The sequence below is a fragment of the Lactuca sativa genome, chromosome 4, assembly GCF_002870075.4.
Source record: "Lactuca sativa cultivar Salinas chromosome 4, Lsat_Salinas_v11, whole genome shotgun sequence".
NCBI lineage: Eukaryota > Viridiplantae > Streptophyta > Magnoliopsida > Asterales > Asteraceae > Lactuca > Lactuca sativa.
Window position 1 is genome coordinate 123156988 of NC_056626.2, and position 17837 is coordinate 123174824.

Below are 17837 nucleotides of genomic sequence, written 5' to 3' on the forward strand. Positions count from 1 at the left end.
CATTGTCCATATTGAAACGTTTCAAGACCCTTTCTGTGTAATTTGATTGATGTACAAGTATTCCGTTAGGCATATGCTCAATCTGTAGACCAAGACAATATTTGGTTTTTCCAAGATCTTTCATTTCAAATTCCTTCTTTAAAAGTTCAATCACTTCAAGGATTTCTTTATTCGTTCCAATGATGTTCAGATCATCAACATAGACTGCTATGATCACATATCCAGATGTTGTTTTCTTAATAAATACACATGGACAAATAGTGTTATTTTTATAACCTTTACTTGTCAGATAATCGCTTAAACGATTGTACCACATGCGCCCAGATTGCTTTAAACCATACAAAGATCTTTGTAATTTTATAGAATACATTTCTTTGGGGTTTGTACTTAATGCTTCATGCATTTTAAATCCTTCAGGGATTTTCATATAGATATCACTATCAAGTGATACATACAGGTAAGCTGTAACAACATCCATAAGACGCATCTCTAAATTTTTAGATACTGCCAAACTAATTAAATATCTGAAAGTGGTTGCATCCATTACCGGTGAATAAGTTTCTTCATAATCAATTCCAGGTCTTTGAGAGAAACCTTGAGCAACAAGCCTGGCCTTGTATCTTACAATTTCGTCTTTCTCATTTCTTTTTCGTACGAAGATCCATCTATATACTAATGGTTTCACAACTTTAGGTGTGAGGATAATGTTCCCAAAAACCTTTCTCTTGTTAAGAGAATTTAATTCAACTTGCATAGCTTCCTTCCATTTAGCCCAATCATTTCTTCTTTGACATTCAATGACAGATTGTGGTTCAGGATCATCATTCATAATATCACATGCAACTGAATAAGAAAATATTACACTTATACTATCAGTTTCATTTTGGTCACATATTCTATTTGGTTGACCATAATTTTGTGCATCATTCTCTTTTCCTGGGGGAATTTGAATAATTCGTGTTTCTCCAGGAACACTTTCCTCATGATCTAGTGCATTTTCTGCTCCTCTTCTTTTTCGTGGGTTCTTATCCTTAGAACCAAATGGCCTTCCACGCTTCAGGCGTGTTTTAGACTCTTGAGTGACTTTATCATCAGATTGTCCTTGTGGAATGTCAATTCGAGCTGGAACATTGACAGCCGGTATATATGATTTAGTCACCCTTTTTGTGTCAGTAAATGCATCAGGTAATTGATTTGCCATTTCTTGGAAATGCATTATCTTTTGAACTTCGATGTCACATTGCCTTGTGCGAGGGTCAAGATATGATAAAGAAGGCTCATGCCATGACACATCCTTTTCCATAATCTTCTTTTCTCCACCTAATGATGGGAAATTTGCCTCATCAAATTGACAATCTGCTAGGCGTGCTGTGAAAACATCACCTGTTAATGGTTCAAGATATCTTATAATAGAGACTGACTCATAACCAACATATATTCCCAACCTTCTTTGAGGACCCATTTTTGTCCGTTGAGGTGGTGCAATAGGGACATATACTGCACACCCAAAAATTCTCAAATGGGATATATTTGGTTCTTGACCGAAAGCAAGTTGTAGTGGAGAATATACATGATATGAACTTGGTCTCATGCGTATCAATGATCCAGCATGTAAGATTGCATGGCCCTAAACAGAAACAGGAAATTTAGTCCTCATTATCAATGGTCTAGCTATTAGCTGGAGACGTTTAATTAGTGATTCAGCTAAACCATTTTGTGTGTGTACATGAGCAACTGGATGCTCAACAACAATTCCGACAGACATACAATAGTCATTAAATGCTTGTGAAGTAAATTCACCAGCATTATCAAGTCTCACTCTTTTGATAGTATAATCAGGGAAATGTGCCCTTAATTTAATAATTTGGGCAAGAAACTTTGCAAATGCCATATTACGAGTTGATAATAGGCAAACATGAGACCATTTGCTGGATGCATCTATTAAGACCATAAAGTATCTAAATGGTCCAGATGGAGGGTGAATCGGTCCACATATATCACCTTGAATTCTCTCTAGAAATCTAGGCGATTCCCTTTCAACTTTCATTGGAGAGTGTTTTATAATTAACTTTCCAAGGGAACAAGATGTACATGGTTTTATGCTATTGGATTGAGGGAACTTTTGGTCCTTCAATGGATGCCCATGTGTATTCTCAATTATCCTTCGCATCATTGTTAATCCTGGGTGGCCCAACCTATCATGCCATAAACTGAATGTCCCAGGATCACAATGTTTTCTTTCGATTACCATATTTGATTCAATCATATGTATATATGTATAATGCAGATCGGAATCAAGTGTTGGTAGTTTTTCAAGCACATGATTTTTGTCTATAATGTACATATATTTCTTATTTTCAATGGTCACAGTCTTTGTGTCATATCCTTTGAAATATATGTCATTGAAACTTAATAAGTTTCTATTAGACTTTGGAGAAAATAAAGCATTTTCTATACAAAAGCTTGTACCATTTGGTAATATAAAATGGGCTTTCCCGGTTCCCTCTATCATGTCTGCAGGACCTGATATTGTATGTATGATTGTTTTTGTTGGTACTAATTTTGAAAAATATTTCTTTGATTTCAGAATAGTATGTGTACTACCACTATCTGCTATACAAAGATCTCCAATCTTTTCTTGGTGTTGCGCTCCAGTTGGATTCATATTAAACTTCACATATGAAAGGAATAATAAGTGAATAAACATAATAATAATTATTATTAAAAAGAAAGTTCATTTATTGAAGGAAAGACATTACATGAAAAAAAAAACAAACGAAGGAAAAACAGTTTTACTAGAACAATAATAGATTTCCTTTTTAGTTTATGTCTTCCATGTCATTGCAGAAATCAGCAACATTTAGCGGAGTGAATTCAACATTATTAATGAGGTTTGCTTCTTTTTCTTTTCCTTTAATGGACTGTTGATAAAGTTGACAAAGATGTGCAGGTGTGCGACAGGTCCTTGACCAATGGCCCGTGCTACCACATCTATAACATGAACCATCAGATTTTTGTGATGTCCCAGTGTCATGCCTTGCCACTTTGGCCTTATCTTGTGTGTGGACATTGTTTCTTTGTGAATTTCGGTAATTATTCCTTTTCTGGCCACGACCACGATTATTACCTTGTCCACGACCAGAATTATGGTTCTGATTATGGCTTTGGTTTCGATTAAAATAGCCACGACCTCGTCCTCGACCATGACCACGCCCTCGTCCACGTGTATTGTTTCGATGACCATCAATATTTGTAGCATTTGCTTCAGGAAGTGCTACTGATCCTGTTGGACGAGATTCATGATTTTTCATCAAAAGTTCATTGTTTTGCTCTGCAACGAGCAGACATGCATTCAGTTCAGAATATCTTGTGAACTTTTGCATCCGATATTGTTGCATCAAGGTAATGTTTGTTGCATGAAATGTGGAGTAAGTTTTCTCCAACATAACTTCATCAGTAACTTCTTGTCTACAATACTTGAGTTGTGAACATATTCTGAACAAAGCTGAGTTGTATTCAATTACCTTTTTGAAGTCTTGAAACCTTAGTGTTCTCCATTCATCTCTAGCATTTGGAAGTATAACTTCCTTTTGATGATCAAATCTTTCTTTCAAAAGATTCCATAGAATACTTGGATCAGTAACATCAAGATATTCAAATCTCAACATTTCATCAATATGCTTACGAAGGAAAACTTGTGCTTTTGCTTTGTCTTGTGCCAAACAATTATTAAATTCATATATAGCATTTGAGATTCCCATAGACTCAAGATGCATTTTTACATCTATCATCCATGGCACATAGTTTTTCCCACTAACTTCAAGTGCTGCAAACTCGAGCTTTGCAATGTTGGACATAATGTAACTATAAGTTTTAAACAAAATTAAAATTAAAATTAAAATCCATTTATTTCAATAAATATTACACAAAAAAGAAGCGGTAAAGCTAACATTGCATACAAGCCTAAAAGTAGATGAAATTCCATATTATCTTCGATGTTAAGGATCGGGATGAAAAGTAACATGACTATTATAGTCATGATTATCACAAAAGGATCTTGAATCTTGATTTCTTGAAATTGATTTGTTTGATAGAAGAGAGAAATATTTGTGGTGGGTAAAATAAGCAGAGTAAAGATGTTTATTTATGGTAAAAAAAATATAGCCGTTGTTTTTGCTGTTTATAACCGTTACCTATAAATTTCCGTTGTGTATATATGTATATGTATTTTATAAATCATTTAATAAGATTTATAAGTGATACATAACTTTACTTTGTATAATTTTACTAATTAGATACATTAATAAATATTAGTAAATGTTAAAATAAAATTGTGAAGAGTATCTAAAATAAAAATAAACATTGAGATGTATAAAGAAATATAATTTAAATGTTAGTATGCATAAATAAAAGTTAGTTGCATAATATAAATGTTAGTATGTATAAATAAAAGTTAGTTGCATAATGTAAATGTTAGTATGCATAAAAATTAGAATACATAAAGAAATGTTAGTATAAGAAATAAAAAAAAATTGTTAGTAGTCCATAATGTCCATAATGTATAAGTTTTATTAATTCATTAGTATCATCCTTATTTTAATATGATGGATGTTTTATAATTAATAATGTTTTTACTAAGTAATACATACCTTGATTAAGATAGATGTGATTTCCACTTGTTTAATAACCTTGATTAGAGCTTTCGTGCTGATAACATGTTATGAATTAAGCGTAATTAATGTAGCTTTAAACCAAAACAAACTACTAAACTTTGATAATAACTTTAATTGAGAAGAAAGAATATTTAGAGAGAATATGAAAGTTATATTTCTTATAACTTTTTGGTGTATCTCATTCTTTACAATGGAGGGGTATTTATACTACAAATTTTACTAACATATAATTGTAACTAGTTAAAAATATTAACAAATTTACCATGCACCAATTATTATGTCATCCACTAATTATTTACAACACCACCAATTATTCACAACAATATATATATATATATATATATATATATATATATATATATATATAGGGTTAGGTTATTTTGTTTTCACTATCTATTGTGTGCATGTATGACTAATTCTGGACCAATCATTTTAGTTATTTTAAGAAAGTAATTAATGCATATTACATGTTGAAGATATAATAGGTATTAATTACATCTTCAACATTTACTAAACATTAATTACTTTCTTAAAATAACTAAAATGATTGGTCCAGAATCAATCATACAGGCACACAATAGATAGTGAAAACATTATATATATATATATATATATATATATATATATATATATATATATATATATATATATAAAACTGTAAATTTGGTCCATGTGGTATGTCAAAAATTGAAACTTTAGTCCAAAAAGTTTTGAAGTTGCACCACTGGTCCAAAATAAGAATTCTATTGCATGTTTAGTCCAAAATTGTTTGAAAATATTTCAAATGACGGATTTGCCCTTTTAATTTTGTTTTTTTCATTTTCTTTTATTTCCAACAATTAAAGAAAATTCTAAATTAAAATACTCTCTCTTCTTTCTCTCCCTCTCTCTCTCTCTCCACCAAAAAAAAACCATCTAAAAAATATGTCTCTCTCTCTCTCTCTCTCTCCCATTTTCTCTTTCGTTTATGGCCTTCTAAGGATGAATGTAAAACATGAATCTGAAAGATTTATAGAAAAAAAAATGAATCAACAGAAGAACATGGATCTAAAAGATTTATACTAAAAAAAGTTGTTCTTGAGCAAAGAAAATGAAACCAAGAACCACAAACACACCCGATTTCAGAATTTACAAAAAATACACCTTAAACAACCACAAACATGAAGTCAAGAACCACAAAGAACATGAAAGATATACCCCTTTTCGTCTCTATACCTAAGTCAAAATTTATTTCCCTTCATCCTTTCTTCATTCATACAAACACATCCCGATCTCAATTTTGATTCAAATTTAGGGTTTCGATCGGGCTTTCATCTATTTTTATATTTCCTGGATAATAGGTTTGGTCCTCCTTTTCTAATCGATCACAATCCTTCACTCTTTTCGAATTTGATGTTGCAGATCTATCATTTATGGAACTGAAGCTCTATCAAGAAAACAATGTGTGTATGTGTGTGTTGTGTTCTTGGGTCACAAGAATCCTTTGTTCCTTTGCCACTAGAATTTCCAAAGCCCCTTTAATCTGTTACCGATTTGACAGGGGAATGAACATATATAATTTAACCTTATTGCACCATCGATGGTGAGGGGATGATCATAGTGACGAAGATATAATTGTTTCTTGGAAGAAAAACTTAAGAAACAACCACCGTCTTCCGCATCCATTACAATCTTCTGGTAATCCAAGGACAAGGAAATCTCCCACGATGTCCCATTCCACCGCCACCCAAAAAGGAAGGAAACCAATGACAACCTGCAAGTATTTCGAGGGTTGGTGAGGGATAATTCCTTGGCTACAAACCCTTTTATTAGTTCTTCGATTGTGAGATCGGGTGAGGAAGAAGATAGGGTTGGGAAAACGAGAGGATATTAGGTGTTATTTATTTCTAGATTTTTAGATATTAAAGAGATGATGAAGTTCAACCACTAGAGATTGATTGAGTGTCCAAATTGTGTGTGTTCTTGATATATATATATATATATATATATATATATATATATATATATATATTATTTATTTTTAATTATTTAAATACCAAAATAAATAAAGAAAATAGAAAAAAGAAATGAAAAGGGTAAAATCGACTATTCAAATGTACCAAGGACCAAAAACCCAGAAAAACCTCGATTTTGGACCTTCCATGCAACCTAGAAACTTTTTGGACCCTATCCAAAGTTTTCTGAATACCACAAGGACCAATCTTGCAGTTTTGTCATATATATATATATATATATATATATATATATATATATATATATATATATATATATATATATATATATATATATATATATATATATATATATATATATATATATATATATAAGGGTTATTTGGAAAATAAAAAAACCCTAAAAATCATAAAAATGCATAAAAAAATACCAAGACATCACAAAACTTTTTTTTCAATTTTTTTTATCAAAAAATCGCAGCATTTTTTACAATTTCGTTGAAAAAAAATCAATTTTTTTTTTGTAAAAAAGAAAAATTTTCAAATTTTTTTTTCAGCGATTTTGTCCTAAAAGTTGCGATTTTTTGATAAAAAAATTCAATTTTTTTGGTGATTTCTAAGTATTTTTTTATGCATTTTAATGATTTTTATGGTTTTTGTTTTGTAACAACCCAAAAATCAGGGGTAAAAATTTTATTTTTATTGTAGCCAAACATTTATATCATTTACTTAAATCATTCCAAAACATCATTAATTAAAACATTTATCAGAGTCCATCCAAAAATCTATCATTGCGGAAATCATAGGTGTGCGCACTGCGATCAATCCAAGCCCTTCCTTTCCAAATCAATGATTCCTAAAACAATAAACAAACTGTAAGCACGAAGCTTAGTGAGTTCCCCAGAGCATAACCACACATAAACATACACATAACATGTCATAACTACTAGGCTATCCGCATATCTCTTCCAAGCTATACATATGACAGATAAGGATGCCATGGGCCCGTCCCCAAAGTCTAACTCCATAAAAGTTATACATAAGACAGATAAGGATGCCTTGGGCCCGTCCCCAGGGTCTTACTCCATAAAAGCTATACATAAGACATATAAGGATGCCCTGGGCCCGTCCCCAGGGTCTTACTCTAGGATGCCATGGGCTCTCCACATGGTCTTACACCTAGTGCCATGGGCTCTCGTATGGTCTTTGGTAGGAAAGCCATGGGCTCTCCGCATGGTCTTACATCCTGTTGCCATGGGCTCTCCCATGGTCTTCCATGCAAATAACATAGAAACAACTAACATACTACCTATCACAACATATTAAGCATACCATATAACACATGATGCATAACATACTACATATCATGAAATGGGTCGGCCTTGGTGCCTTAGACCCATTAGTATGGTGAGGAGACTCACCTCGAATGTAGAAGCTTCCTGAAGAAATCCTTAGCTGCTGCCCCGCCAGCTTCCTGAGCTACTACTACCAATCAATATACCCAATTAGCAATTGGGTCTCATACCATAATCCTTAATCCATGCATGGGGTAAAATGACCATTTTACCCCTGGCCCAATATGATCTAAAACTAAGGTCTAAACTCAAAAAGGCCAACATTATAATGTCCATAAAACCATCAATGGCCCAATTTTCCAAATTAGTCCCAGACCTTTCTAATCGACCTTATACTAAAGCCCAATATTCTCCTTAGTCAATAATCCTGACCCAATTGGCCCACGAAGGCCCACAACAACCTAGTCTAAGAATTGGCCCAACCCGAGGCCCATTATGCGAAGTTCATTTATATATTGGGCCATAAGGCCCAATAGGCCCAACTATTCCATTATTGGCCCAAAGATGCATTCAGGCCCAACTATCAGCAATTCCAGGCCCAAAACCTTTAGGAACTAAAGGTCTGAAGCCACAAGGCCCAAGTCCTCCTGAGATCGTACGCCCATCGTACCTCTTTTGTACGCTTAGCGTACTAAGCAAATGGATTGTACGCACCGCGTACTACATAGTACGCCCAGCGTACAAACAGCTCATGCACAACATCCATTAAGTGCTTAATACTTGATCCAATAAGTCCAAATCACAGATCTGAGCTATACTTAACGTCTAAACCCATAAAGTCACTGACTTGGTGACTTTGCATGCCCCAAACATACCCACACTACAAAAATGGCATTCTACTTCCATAACAGTGACCCTAACTCAAGCATGAACCCATTAAGACCATCAAGATGTCAACTTTCTTCCTTAGGGACTCAAATAGCATCAAGGGTGGCAACCCCAAGCCTAAAAACGGATTTGGAACCATAAAGCTGTTGGATTAATGTCTAAGTCCATAACTATAATTGGTAAGACTTGACCCGACCCGGCATGGTCCATTTGGGTTGCATACCATCATGCACTTGGATAGACTAGAATGAGAGAAATAAGACACTTATGGTTATTAATATATTATAAGTTCTAGTATATTAATAATAAGAATAATAAGATTATTTAATTATTATTGATCAAGAATTAATCTAGGATTAATTAAGTGATCAAAAGAAGACTAATTAAATATACGGGTTGATTGTGTAAATCATCCATACTTGTATAGTGGGCTAATGCTCCATGGATAATCAAGTTGGGCTAAAACCCATAGGATGGTTCATGGATGCTCCATGGTGTATTTGTACCCATGGATCCAAGGAAATGGAAAGTCATGACAATTAGGGTTTACCCTAATTGTAACACTATATAAAGATCTTATTCTTGACAAAATTGGCAACTAGAATGTGACTAGTGTGTGAAGTGAAAGGGCTAGCCGATTTTGATGAGTGTAGAATTCTCTCAAGTCATTCCAAGTGTTTTGATGATTGTGATTCCATTTGAGGTGTCACACTTGGGGCACTAGGCACTCAAGCTTCATGAAGACTTTCTACACCAAAGAGGTATGTATTCTATCTTGCTATAGTTATTGTTTTGTATGCTAGATTAGGATAATACCTTGGATATTCTTATTTGCATGTATAATAGAGAAAACATAGATCCAAGGTATTTAGGGTTGCATGTACACTTAGGAGTGTTAGAATGCTTAAAACCCAACAGTGGTATCAGAGCCTAGGCTTGCTTTCTCTTATACTTGATGCAAATTGCTGAAAAATGCTGAAAAACTCGATTTTCTGGCTTTCTGGACACTGTACTCGCCGAGTCCACTGATGAACTCGCCGAGTACATGAGTAAAATCATCCTACTCGCCGAGTAGGTTGATGCCACTCGCCGAGTAGGAGCCCCAGACAGCATATATTCGAGGTTTTTGGCTAGAAATGGACTAGGAACATTACCCTAAGTTGTTTTTTGAACTTATAAACTTGTTTTTGATGTGGTAATGTTCATGCTAATCCATTTTCAAAGATAATTGTCAATAGATTCATGTTTTGTATTAGTTTAAGGTTTAAACTAATTACATGAAAAAGTTTGATTTGAATTATCTTGTTCTTATGAGTTGCTTAGATTAATAGAAATGTTGAGTGAAATAGTTGTTTTCAATCCATTTTAATCTAAGAGTTGAGTATAAAATGTGTTTGTGTAACTTGTCCTCAAGTTACATGAAGAGTCACATTAAAGACTCATAAAATTCATAAGAGTTGGCAATGGTTACAAAATGAAGAGTCTTGTGTCATTGAATAATTTTTATGACTCCATAACTTGTCCTCAAGTTATGGAAGTTCAAGAGTCACTTCATTAAAGAAAAATATGTAACCATAATTAAATCCATAAGTTATAAAATAAAGGAAAAAGTTACTTCTTTTATTAGTTTAAAGTCTTCCATAACTTGTCCTCAAGTTATGGAACTTGAAGAGTTTTTGGATTAAAACTACTTTAAACACATAAGTTATGGAATTAATTAGTTTTGAATAGTTTCAAAACTTGCCCTCAAGTTTTGGAATTTGAAAAGTTTTCAAGTATGAATACTTTAATTCCAAGTTAGCCCTTAGAATTTTAAAAGTTAAAATTCAACCCTTATACTTTATAATATTATAAGTTAATAATATATATATGTATAAGAGTAAAGTCAGTCTTACCGCTAGTACGCCTCATTCACGAAGCCGGTCTATAAGGTGGGTATAAGGTTGTTGCCTATAAAATGGCAACTTAATGGGTGTCCACTCTCACCCACCGCTTGCTTGACTGGTGGAGGGTCGTTAGCCGAACGGGTTTGACAGGACTAGAATTCTCCCTTCATTAAAAGTATTAATGATAATACTAAGTAACTAAACTCTTAATAATACCCAATCTTAGTTACTTAGGAAAAATGTGAATAAGGTGCTAACCCATGAAATTACACTTTACACTTTGTCTAAGTCGTTAGTGGAGCGTGTGTGGTTAACCGGCACACTAACTTGGACTTAACAAGGTAGGTAAAGGGTGACTTAATATTTATCATAGTATCGATGGAGCGTGTGTGGTTAACCGGCACATCGATTGAGGGGTAATTTATTAAGGGTACCAAGTGATTTGCATGGTTACTTCACACCTTGTTTTGTGATCCTCGGCATCCCAGTCACAAAACCTGAAGGGCACACTCGAGATTGAAACATGCCATTGAACAGTTCAATGAATCTCAAAGATCTAGGAGTTTCAAAACCAATTAAAACCTAATAATACATTTCGTTTATCTTGGTGGAAATTGGTGAATCGTCATTCACCTACCTTCAAATATTTTATAGCTTGGATTACGGCATACCTCTTCTAAGTTATAAAATAGTTTGTTGGGTCCTAGCCTTGATATTTCATATTGGGTGTCATATTAAGGACTTAAGATCAACTATCTTGAATATCTCCCAAAAGATGTCTGGTTTAGACATTTATGATCTTCCCAAATCTCTTGAAACAAGCTTTCCTAATGAAGATGATGTCCCATGGATATCATACTTCATCACCTCTTCAAATTATTCTCCTAAACCCACAAGTTCAAGGTCACTCAAGCCCTATTGGCAAGGCAAGCTCTAGGTGTGGACACATCTTGGAGATGTACTCACATATTGACAAGCCGGGAGAGTTGGGTGTCAAAGTCTTGAGAAAGTTGGTGGTTCAATCACTTTCTAAGTCACATAGTGAGTTCCTTTGGGACACCTATGAAACAAACTATGACAAGACCCTTAATGATCTTATCTATTTGCTAAGATCAACATCCTGAAACTTGATGGACATTGACAATAGTGACACAGGAAATCCAGAAAAGCATTCTCTTCCCAATGGAAAGGGATCAGCCATAGTCAACTCGGTTGACCAAATGGTAAAGAGAAAAGCTAAGTCTGTGATAGTCTCGTGTACCATTATCAAAGGGTCCATATGTTTATATTGCCAAAGAAAGGGGCATTGGTTGCGAAGCTGCCAAATTTACCTAAGGATGTTAAAGTCAATAAGTTTGACTCTACTTCAGGTAAAGTCCACTATCTAACTCTGTTAAGTTTCTATTCTGAGATTCTTGATATATGATGTGACTAGGTCACATGGTGATGTTTTAAGAATCAAAGAAAAGTGAAGAAACTTAAAGAAAGAATATACTGAATCTGATCGCGTAGATGGATTTCTATTGCATAGTTTGAAAAAAATCGGATTCTTGAGCTACTTCTTAGGAGTTATGATATATTGCTTAGGAATAGATAACAACAAGTTTTCATGTGCTTATGGATTGTAAGGATAAGTTTTTCCGCAAAGTTTTAAAATAAAAGAAAAATTTTTGATTTTATTTATTTTAAAATATCCTTACAATGGCATTTGAGGGAAAATTGTTGCTTATATGATTCCATTAAGAGCAAGAGTGGAAATATGAAATTGATTCTTTCATTTGTGGTAATGTCTAGATTTACCAAATAAGGAAAGATTCTCATCACCCAAGTTTCAATTGGACCAAAACTTGGAATCATGCAAGTTGTATAGCATGATGAATGAGAACTTTCAAGTTTTGGAAAAATTAAGACTAATTACTTATTCACATGGATGTGTGAGTCAAGTAATGGACTAAGGGATCGAGTACACATTCTTGTGCACTGGTCAAGTCCACCACAAAAAGATTGATAAAACTATTCGTCATAGTTTACTAAAGCACAGTAAATATGATTATACTTACAAGCTTAAGTGTAACTCTGAGACATTGGAAAAAGTTTCAATATATGGCAGAGCGAATAAGAAGAATCAAATTAGGCAGAAGGATAAAAGTTTCTCAAATCTGAAAAGATGGGAGAGTACATTAGTATCAGCTTTTGTGATCATCTTAATGATTAAGAAACCATAGCACAATTAGTTCTCTAAGGAAATCTTAGTGCATTCTTGTGACTAAGAAGAGGGATCTTGAGTTGTTGAAATGGTTAAATCAAGTAGATGAGTCATACTTCGTTCCAATACAAGTCATAGAGTCATACTCAAAGATTGTAACTTGGGTGACATGTTTTAAAGAAGGTTTAAAACACTTGTCAAATGTAAGAGTAAAAGTTTTCTACTCTTGTACATTTGAAATTGGTAAGTTGTGATGTTTTGGATAAAACAAAGACCAACTTAGGCCAATTGTGTGAAGTGTTTGTCTTGATTAGAATCCACACTATCTCTTGGATATTTGACAAGGGAGTCTTATAGGTCAAGAGGACAGTGGGAGTCTTAAAGGTCTTGAAAGTCTCAAGAACTAATCAAGAATAAAACCTGAAGTTCTTCTCTAGCACATGACTTGAGGTTTATAACCTATCATGTTGACTTATTCTGTGCCCATTCCAGTTAAAGTTGGTTTTGCATATGAGTTCTTAGAATTCTCAATGTGTTGCACAAACAACTTGGAAGCAATGGCAGGCCCTTGAGCTGCCAGGTGGCAAGAAATTAAGATTGAGTTCAGTCCATATGAGTTTGGATTTGTCATTATCCTTGTCTTGTGACTATGATTTTGACAATTCACATGGATAAGAACACATACACCAGTAAATCTAAGTGTCATAAGGTTTCTCTCCGATTCATGAAAATGATGGTGAGGAAACACTTTCACTAAGTAGATTTTAGCTAGATAGCAATTGTGATTTTTGCATTCTTAAAGTCGTTAGTGGAGCGCGTGTGGTTAACCGGCACACTAACATGGACTTGTGAGAAGTGGCAAAAAGGTCTAAACATTATGATTACGGCATCCCTCTTCATAATTGTTTAGATACACAAGTGTGCTATCTAAGGGAAGGTGTATGATTTTGATAAAGTCTTATCAAAACAATCTAGTATCAGAAATATGAACTTTGGTAAGGAAGTCAGTTGATTTCTGAGTACATGTCAAAGCTAGTGGGAGCATAAGTGTTATGCTAATAATCATCATGTTAGTGGGAGCATGATAATTATGTTAAGTATTGCAAGCTAGCAATGTTAATTATAGAAAACAAAAGTTTCAATTGGGAAAAAGTTGTTTTGCTATAATTAAGGGAGAGGAAATTATACTTCATCTCAAATCTATAAGCTTAGATCGTGAGGTTTTAATCATTTAGTCAAGGATATATATATGAATTTCATGTTGGAATGGCTCAACATAAGGAAATTCTGTATATGGGTCCATTATTTGCGTTCTAAAATTCGATTATGATTACGGCATCCCTTTTCATAATCTGAATTATGAGAACTTGGCAAATTGAAATGGACATATTATAGCAAAAGACTAGTTTAGTCTTTATGTGAGACATCATGAATCGTGTCCCATATGCTTCGGATATAGGATCGATTACATGTGCTATAATCATCCGTTCTAAAATTTTCCAAATGCCTGGGGCATTAAGAAGGGAAAAGGTTTAGAACTGGATATGACTAAAAAGATTAGACAATTGTCGAGGACAATCTAAGGTTTACCAAAGATTGGTTGCTCAAGGACAGTTGGAAGTATAGTGATAATTCTGGAAGGACCATATTGACATAGTCTGTAAGGAGGCAACTCTTGTTCAGAAGTGATGGTCAAAATGGAATCTGGAAATGTTTCAAAGTTAGAATTTTCAATCTGTGTAAGATTAAGGAAACTTAATGCAAGAAGGATATTTCCAAGGAGTTGATCTCCTTTGGAATACTCTGTAATGATTGTTGCCAAGTCTTTATGACTTTGTGCATAATCATTACAAGAAGATCAATGCATATAAGTTTAGAATCTAACAGATTTCAGTAAATGGCATGAATTTGGAATTCTTGCATTTGCAGTAAGGATTTGGGAGTGTGAAAAGAGAATCATTGAAGTAATGTTCAATTGATCTAGTTCACAAAGTAAAGATCATAGACAAACATAGTATGCATACTTGGTGTGTGGCATGACTAGTGTTTAAGAAAAACATAGTGTACATGCTTGGAGCATGGGACAACTATTGTTTTAAATTCAAGAATAAAGTTGATAGATGAAACAGTATACAATGAATAATGTGTAATCATATGGTGATAAATAAAAGGTGTTTTATTTATGTTCAAAGGGTTGATACCATATTGGATTCAATTATTATTGTGTTTCACTTTGCATGTTTTGACTTCCCGAATAAACTGGGTTATTCTTCCGGAATGACTAAGTTATTCAAACCATCCACAGTCGGTCATATTTTGGAAGTAGATATGAATTAAGACTGTCATGATGGGTTGTAGAGGTCTAAGGTGTTGGACAAGGCTACAACAATCATGAGTGCTCATAAGTTCTGAGTATTGGATTCAACCCGCGCTCATTGGAATCACTTCATGGATTTTATCACGAGTGATCATGAGACGATAATATCTTATATTCTTCAAACCTAGAGATATGAGTTGTTACTATGAGTTGATAGTACATTGATTGCACGAAACCGCATTTGGTAACTCTGTGCTATAAAACGTTCCTTTGTGTATGATTCAACAAGTAGTAGAACAAGCCATATGAGTCGAAGTTTATCCATTCCTTTTACCTTCGGGATAAAAGCGATATCTGTGGGCCCCTCGATGATTTGATGATGACAAATGGAAGTGCTCGGCCGGGCCAGGACTGATTTGATTTGTTCAATTAGTCAGTCGTCATAAATCGGAAATCGGGAAACAACAAATGGACAGAGAGAATGATTATAATCCATGTCTCAGTCCATATGATATCTAGAATGGAGGAATATATGATCCCTTATCTAATGGACAAGTCACTGACAAAGGTCAGAGTTCATCTACAAGGTCAGAGTTCGACAGAAGCTTTTGAGAGCTGCGATTGCCGGTCGGTTCTTGAAGTCATACGCAATAATAGTTTTAGACTTATCCAAGTGGGAGACTGTTGGATTAATGTCTAAGTCCATAACTATAATTGGTAAGACTTGACCCGACCCGGCATGGTCCATTTGGGTTGCATACCATCATGCACTTGGATAGACTAGAATGAGAGAAATAAGACACTTATGGTTATTAATATATTATAAGTTCTAGTATATTAATAATAAGAATAATAAGATTATTTAATTAGTATTGATCAAGAATTAATCTAGGATTAATTAAGTGATCAAAAGAAGACTAATTAAATATATGGGTTAATTGTGTAAATCATCCATACTTGTATAGTGGGCTAATGCTCCATGGATAATCAAGTTGGGCTAAAACCCATAGGATGGTTCATGGATGCTCCATGGTGTATTTGTACCCATGGATCCAAGGAAATGGAAAGTCATGACAATTAGGGTTTACCCTAATTGTAACACTATATAAAGATCTTATTCTTGACAAAATTGGCAACTAGAATGTGACTAGTGTGTGAAGTGAAAGGGCTAGCCGATTTTGATGAGTGTAGAATTCTCTCAAGTCATTCCAAGTGTTTTGATGATTGTGATTCCATTTGAGGTGTCACACTTGGGGCACTAGGCACTCAAGCTTCATGAAGACTTTCTACACCAAAGAGGTATGTATTCTATCTTGCTATAGTTATTGTTTTGTATGCTAGATTAGGATAATACCTTGGATATTCTTATTTGCATGTATAATAGAGAAAACATAGATCCAAGGTATTTAGGGTTGCATGTACACTTAGGAGTGTTAGAATGCTCAAAACCCAACAAAAGCTTCAATCTTGGGACCAAAAAGAAACCAAAACCCAAAAATGGTAGATCTAAGAGATGAATGATCAAGTTCAAAGCTTTATACCTTCATCAAGCTGAAAATGAGTCCTAAAATCCAGATCCATAAGCTCCTCCTTGATTCCCTTCCTTGCAACAAGTTCCATCTTCTTGAAAATGGGCCAAATATCCCAAAAATGGACTCCATAAGCTCCAAAACGCAACAATTTTCACCTACCACCACCCACCACTACCATCAACCACCAAACATCACCATACGTCACTACCACCAAGCATCACCACATGCCGTCACCACCATCCATCATTACCACCCGCCATCACCCACCCATCATCACAGCCACCACCAACCCACCCACTACCCACCATAACAACCACCCACCACCTCACCTGTCATCCCACCACCCTTTAGCACCACCCACAAACACCACAAACCGATTATCACCCACGACCCTCATCACCACGACCCACCACCACCACCCATCACCACCACCTTCACCACCCATCGTCACTATACAACCATCACCCACTACCTACAACCACTAACATTGTATGTGATTAAATACATATGATGGCATAAATCATGTGTGATTATATGTACTTTTTATTATATGTATTAATAACATAAATAACATGTGATTAAATAAATATAATCACATGTGATTATATGTATCTAATCATATATGATTTATATAAATACGATTCGTTAAAACAAATCTTTTCCAAATAAATCACATATAATTAAATACATATAATCACATGCAATTAAACCCAATACCTACCACCACCACCACCCTCCATCGTCACCACCAGCACCACTGCCACCTACTACCCAACACCCACCAGTTATCACCACCCAACACCCATTTTATTAACATTTGATTCCATATTTGTTCTCGTGTATATAATCACGTATGATTTAAAACATGAGAAAAAGTAATTAATCGAGAACGCAAAAACAAATCTTGGGTGGTGGTGGTTGGTGGGAGGTGGGAAGTAGGTGGTGGATGGAGGGTGTATAAGTGGTGGTTGTAGTGGTGGGTGGTGGGTTGTAGTGGAAGGTGAATGGTGGTAGTGGTAGGTGGTAGGTTTAATCACATGTGATTATATATATTTAATCACATACGATTTATGCGGACAATATTCATT

The 17837-nt window shown here is 34.5% G+C and overlaps 1 protein-coding gene across 1 annotated transcript; it reads right to left on the reverse strand.

Annotated features, from left to right (window-relative positions):
- Positions 1–2819: 2819 nt before the first annotated feature.
- LOC111877889 (uncharacterized) lies at positions 2820–3857 on the reverse strand. Its single transcript, XM_023874393.2, has one exon. It carries the CDS (start codon positions 3855–3857, stop codon positions 2820–2822), a length of 1038 nt encoding a protein of 345 aa, XP_023730161.2.
- Positions 3858–17837: the final 13980 nt, after the last annotated feature.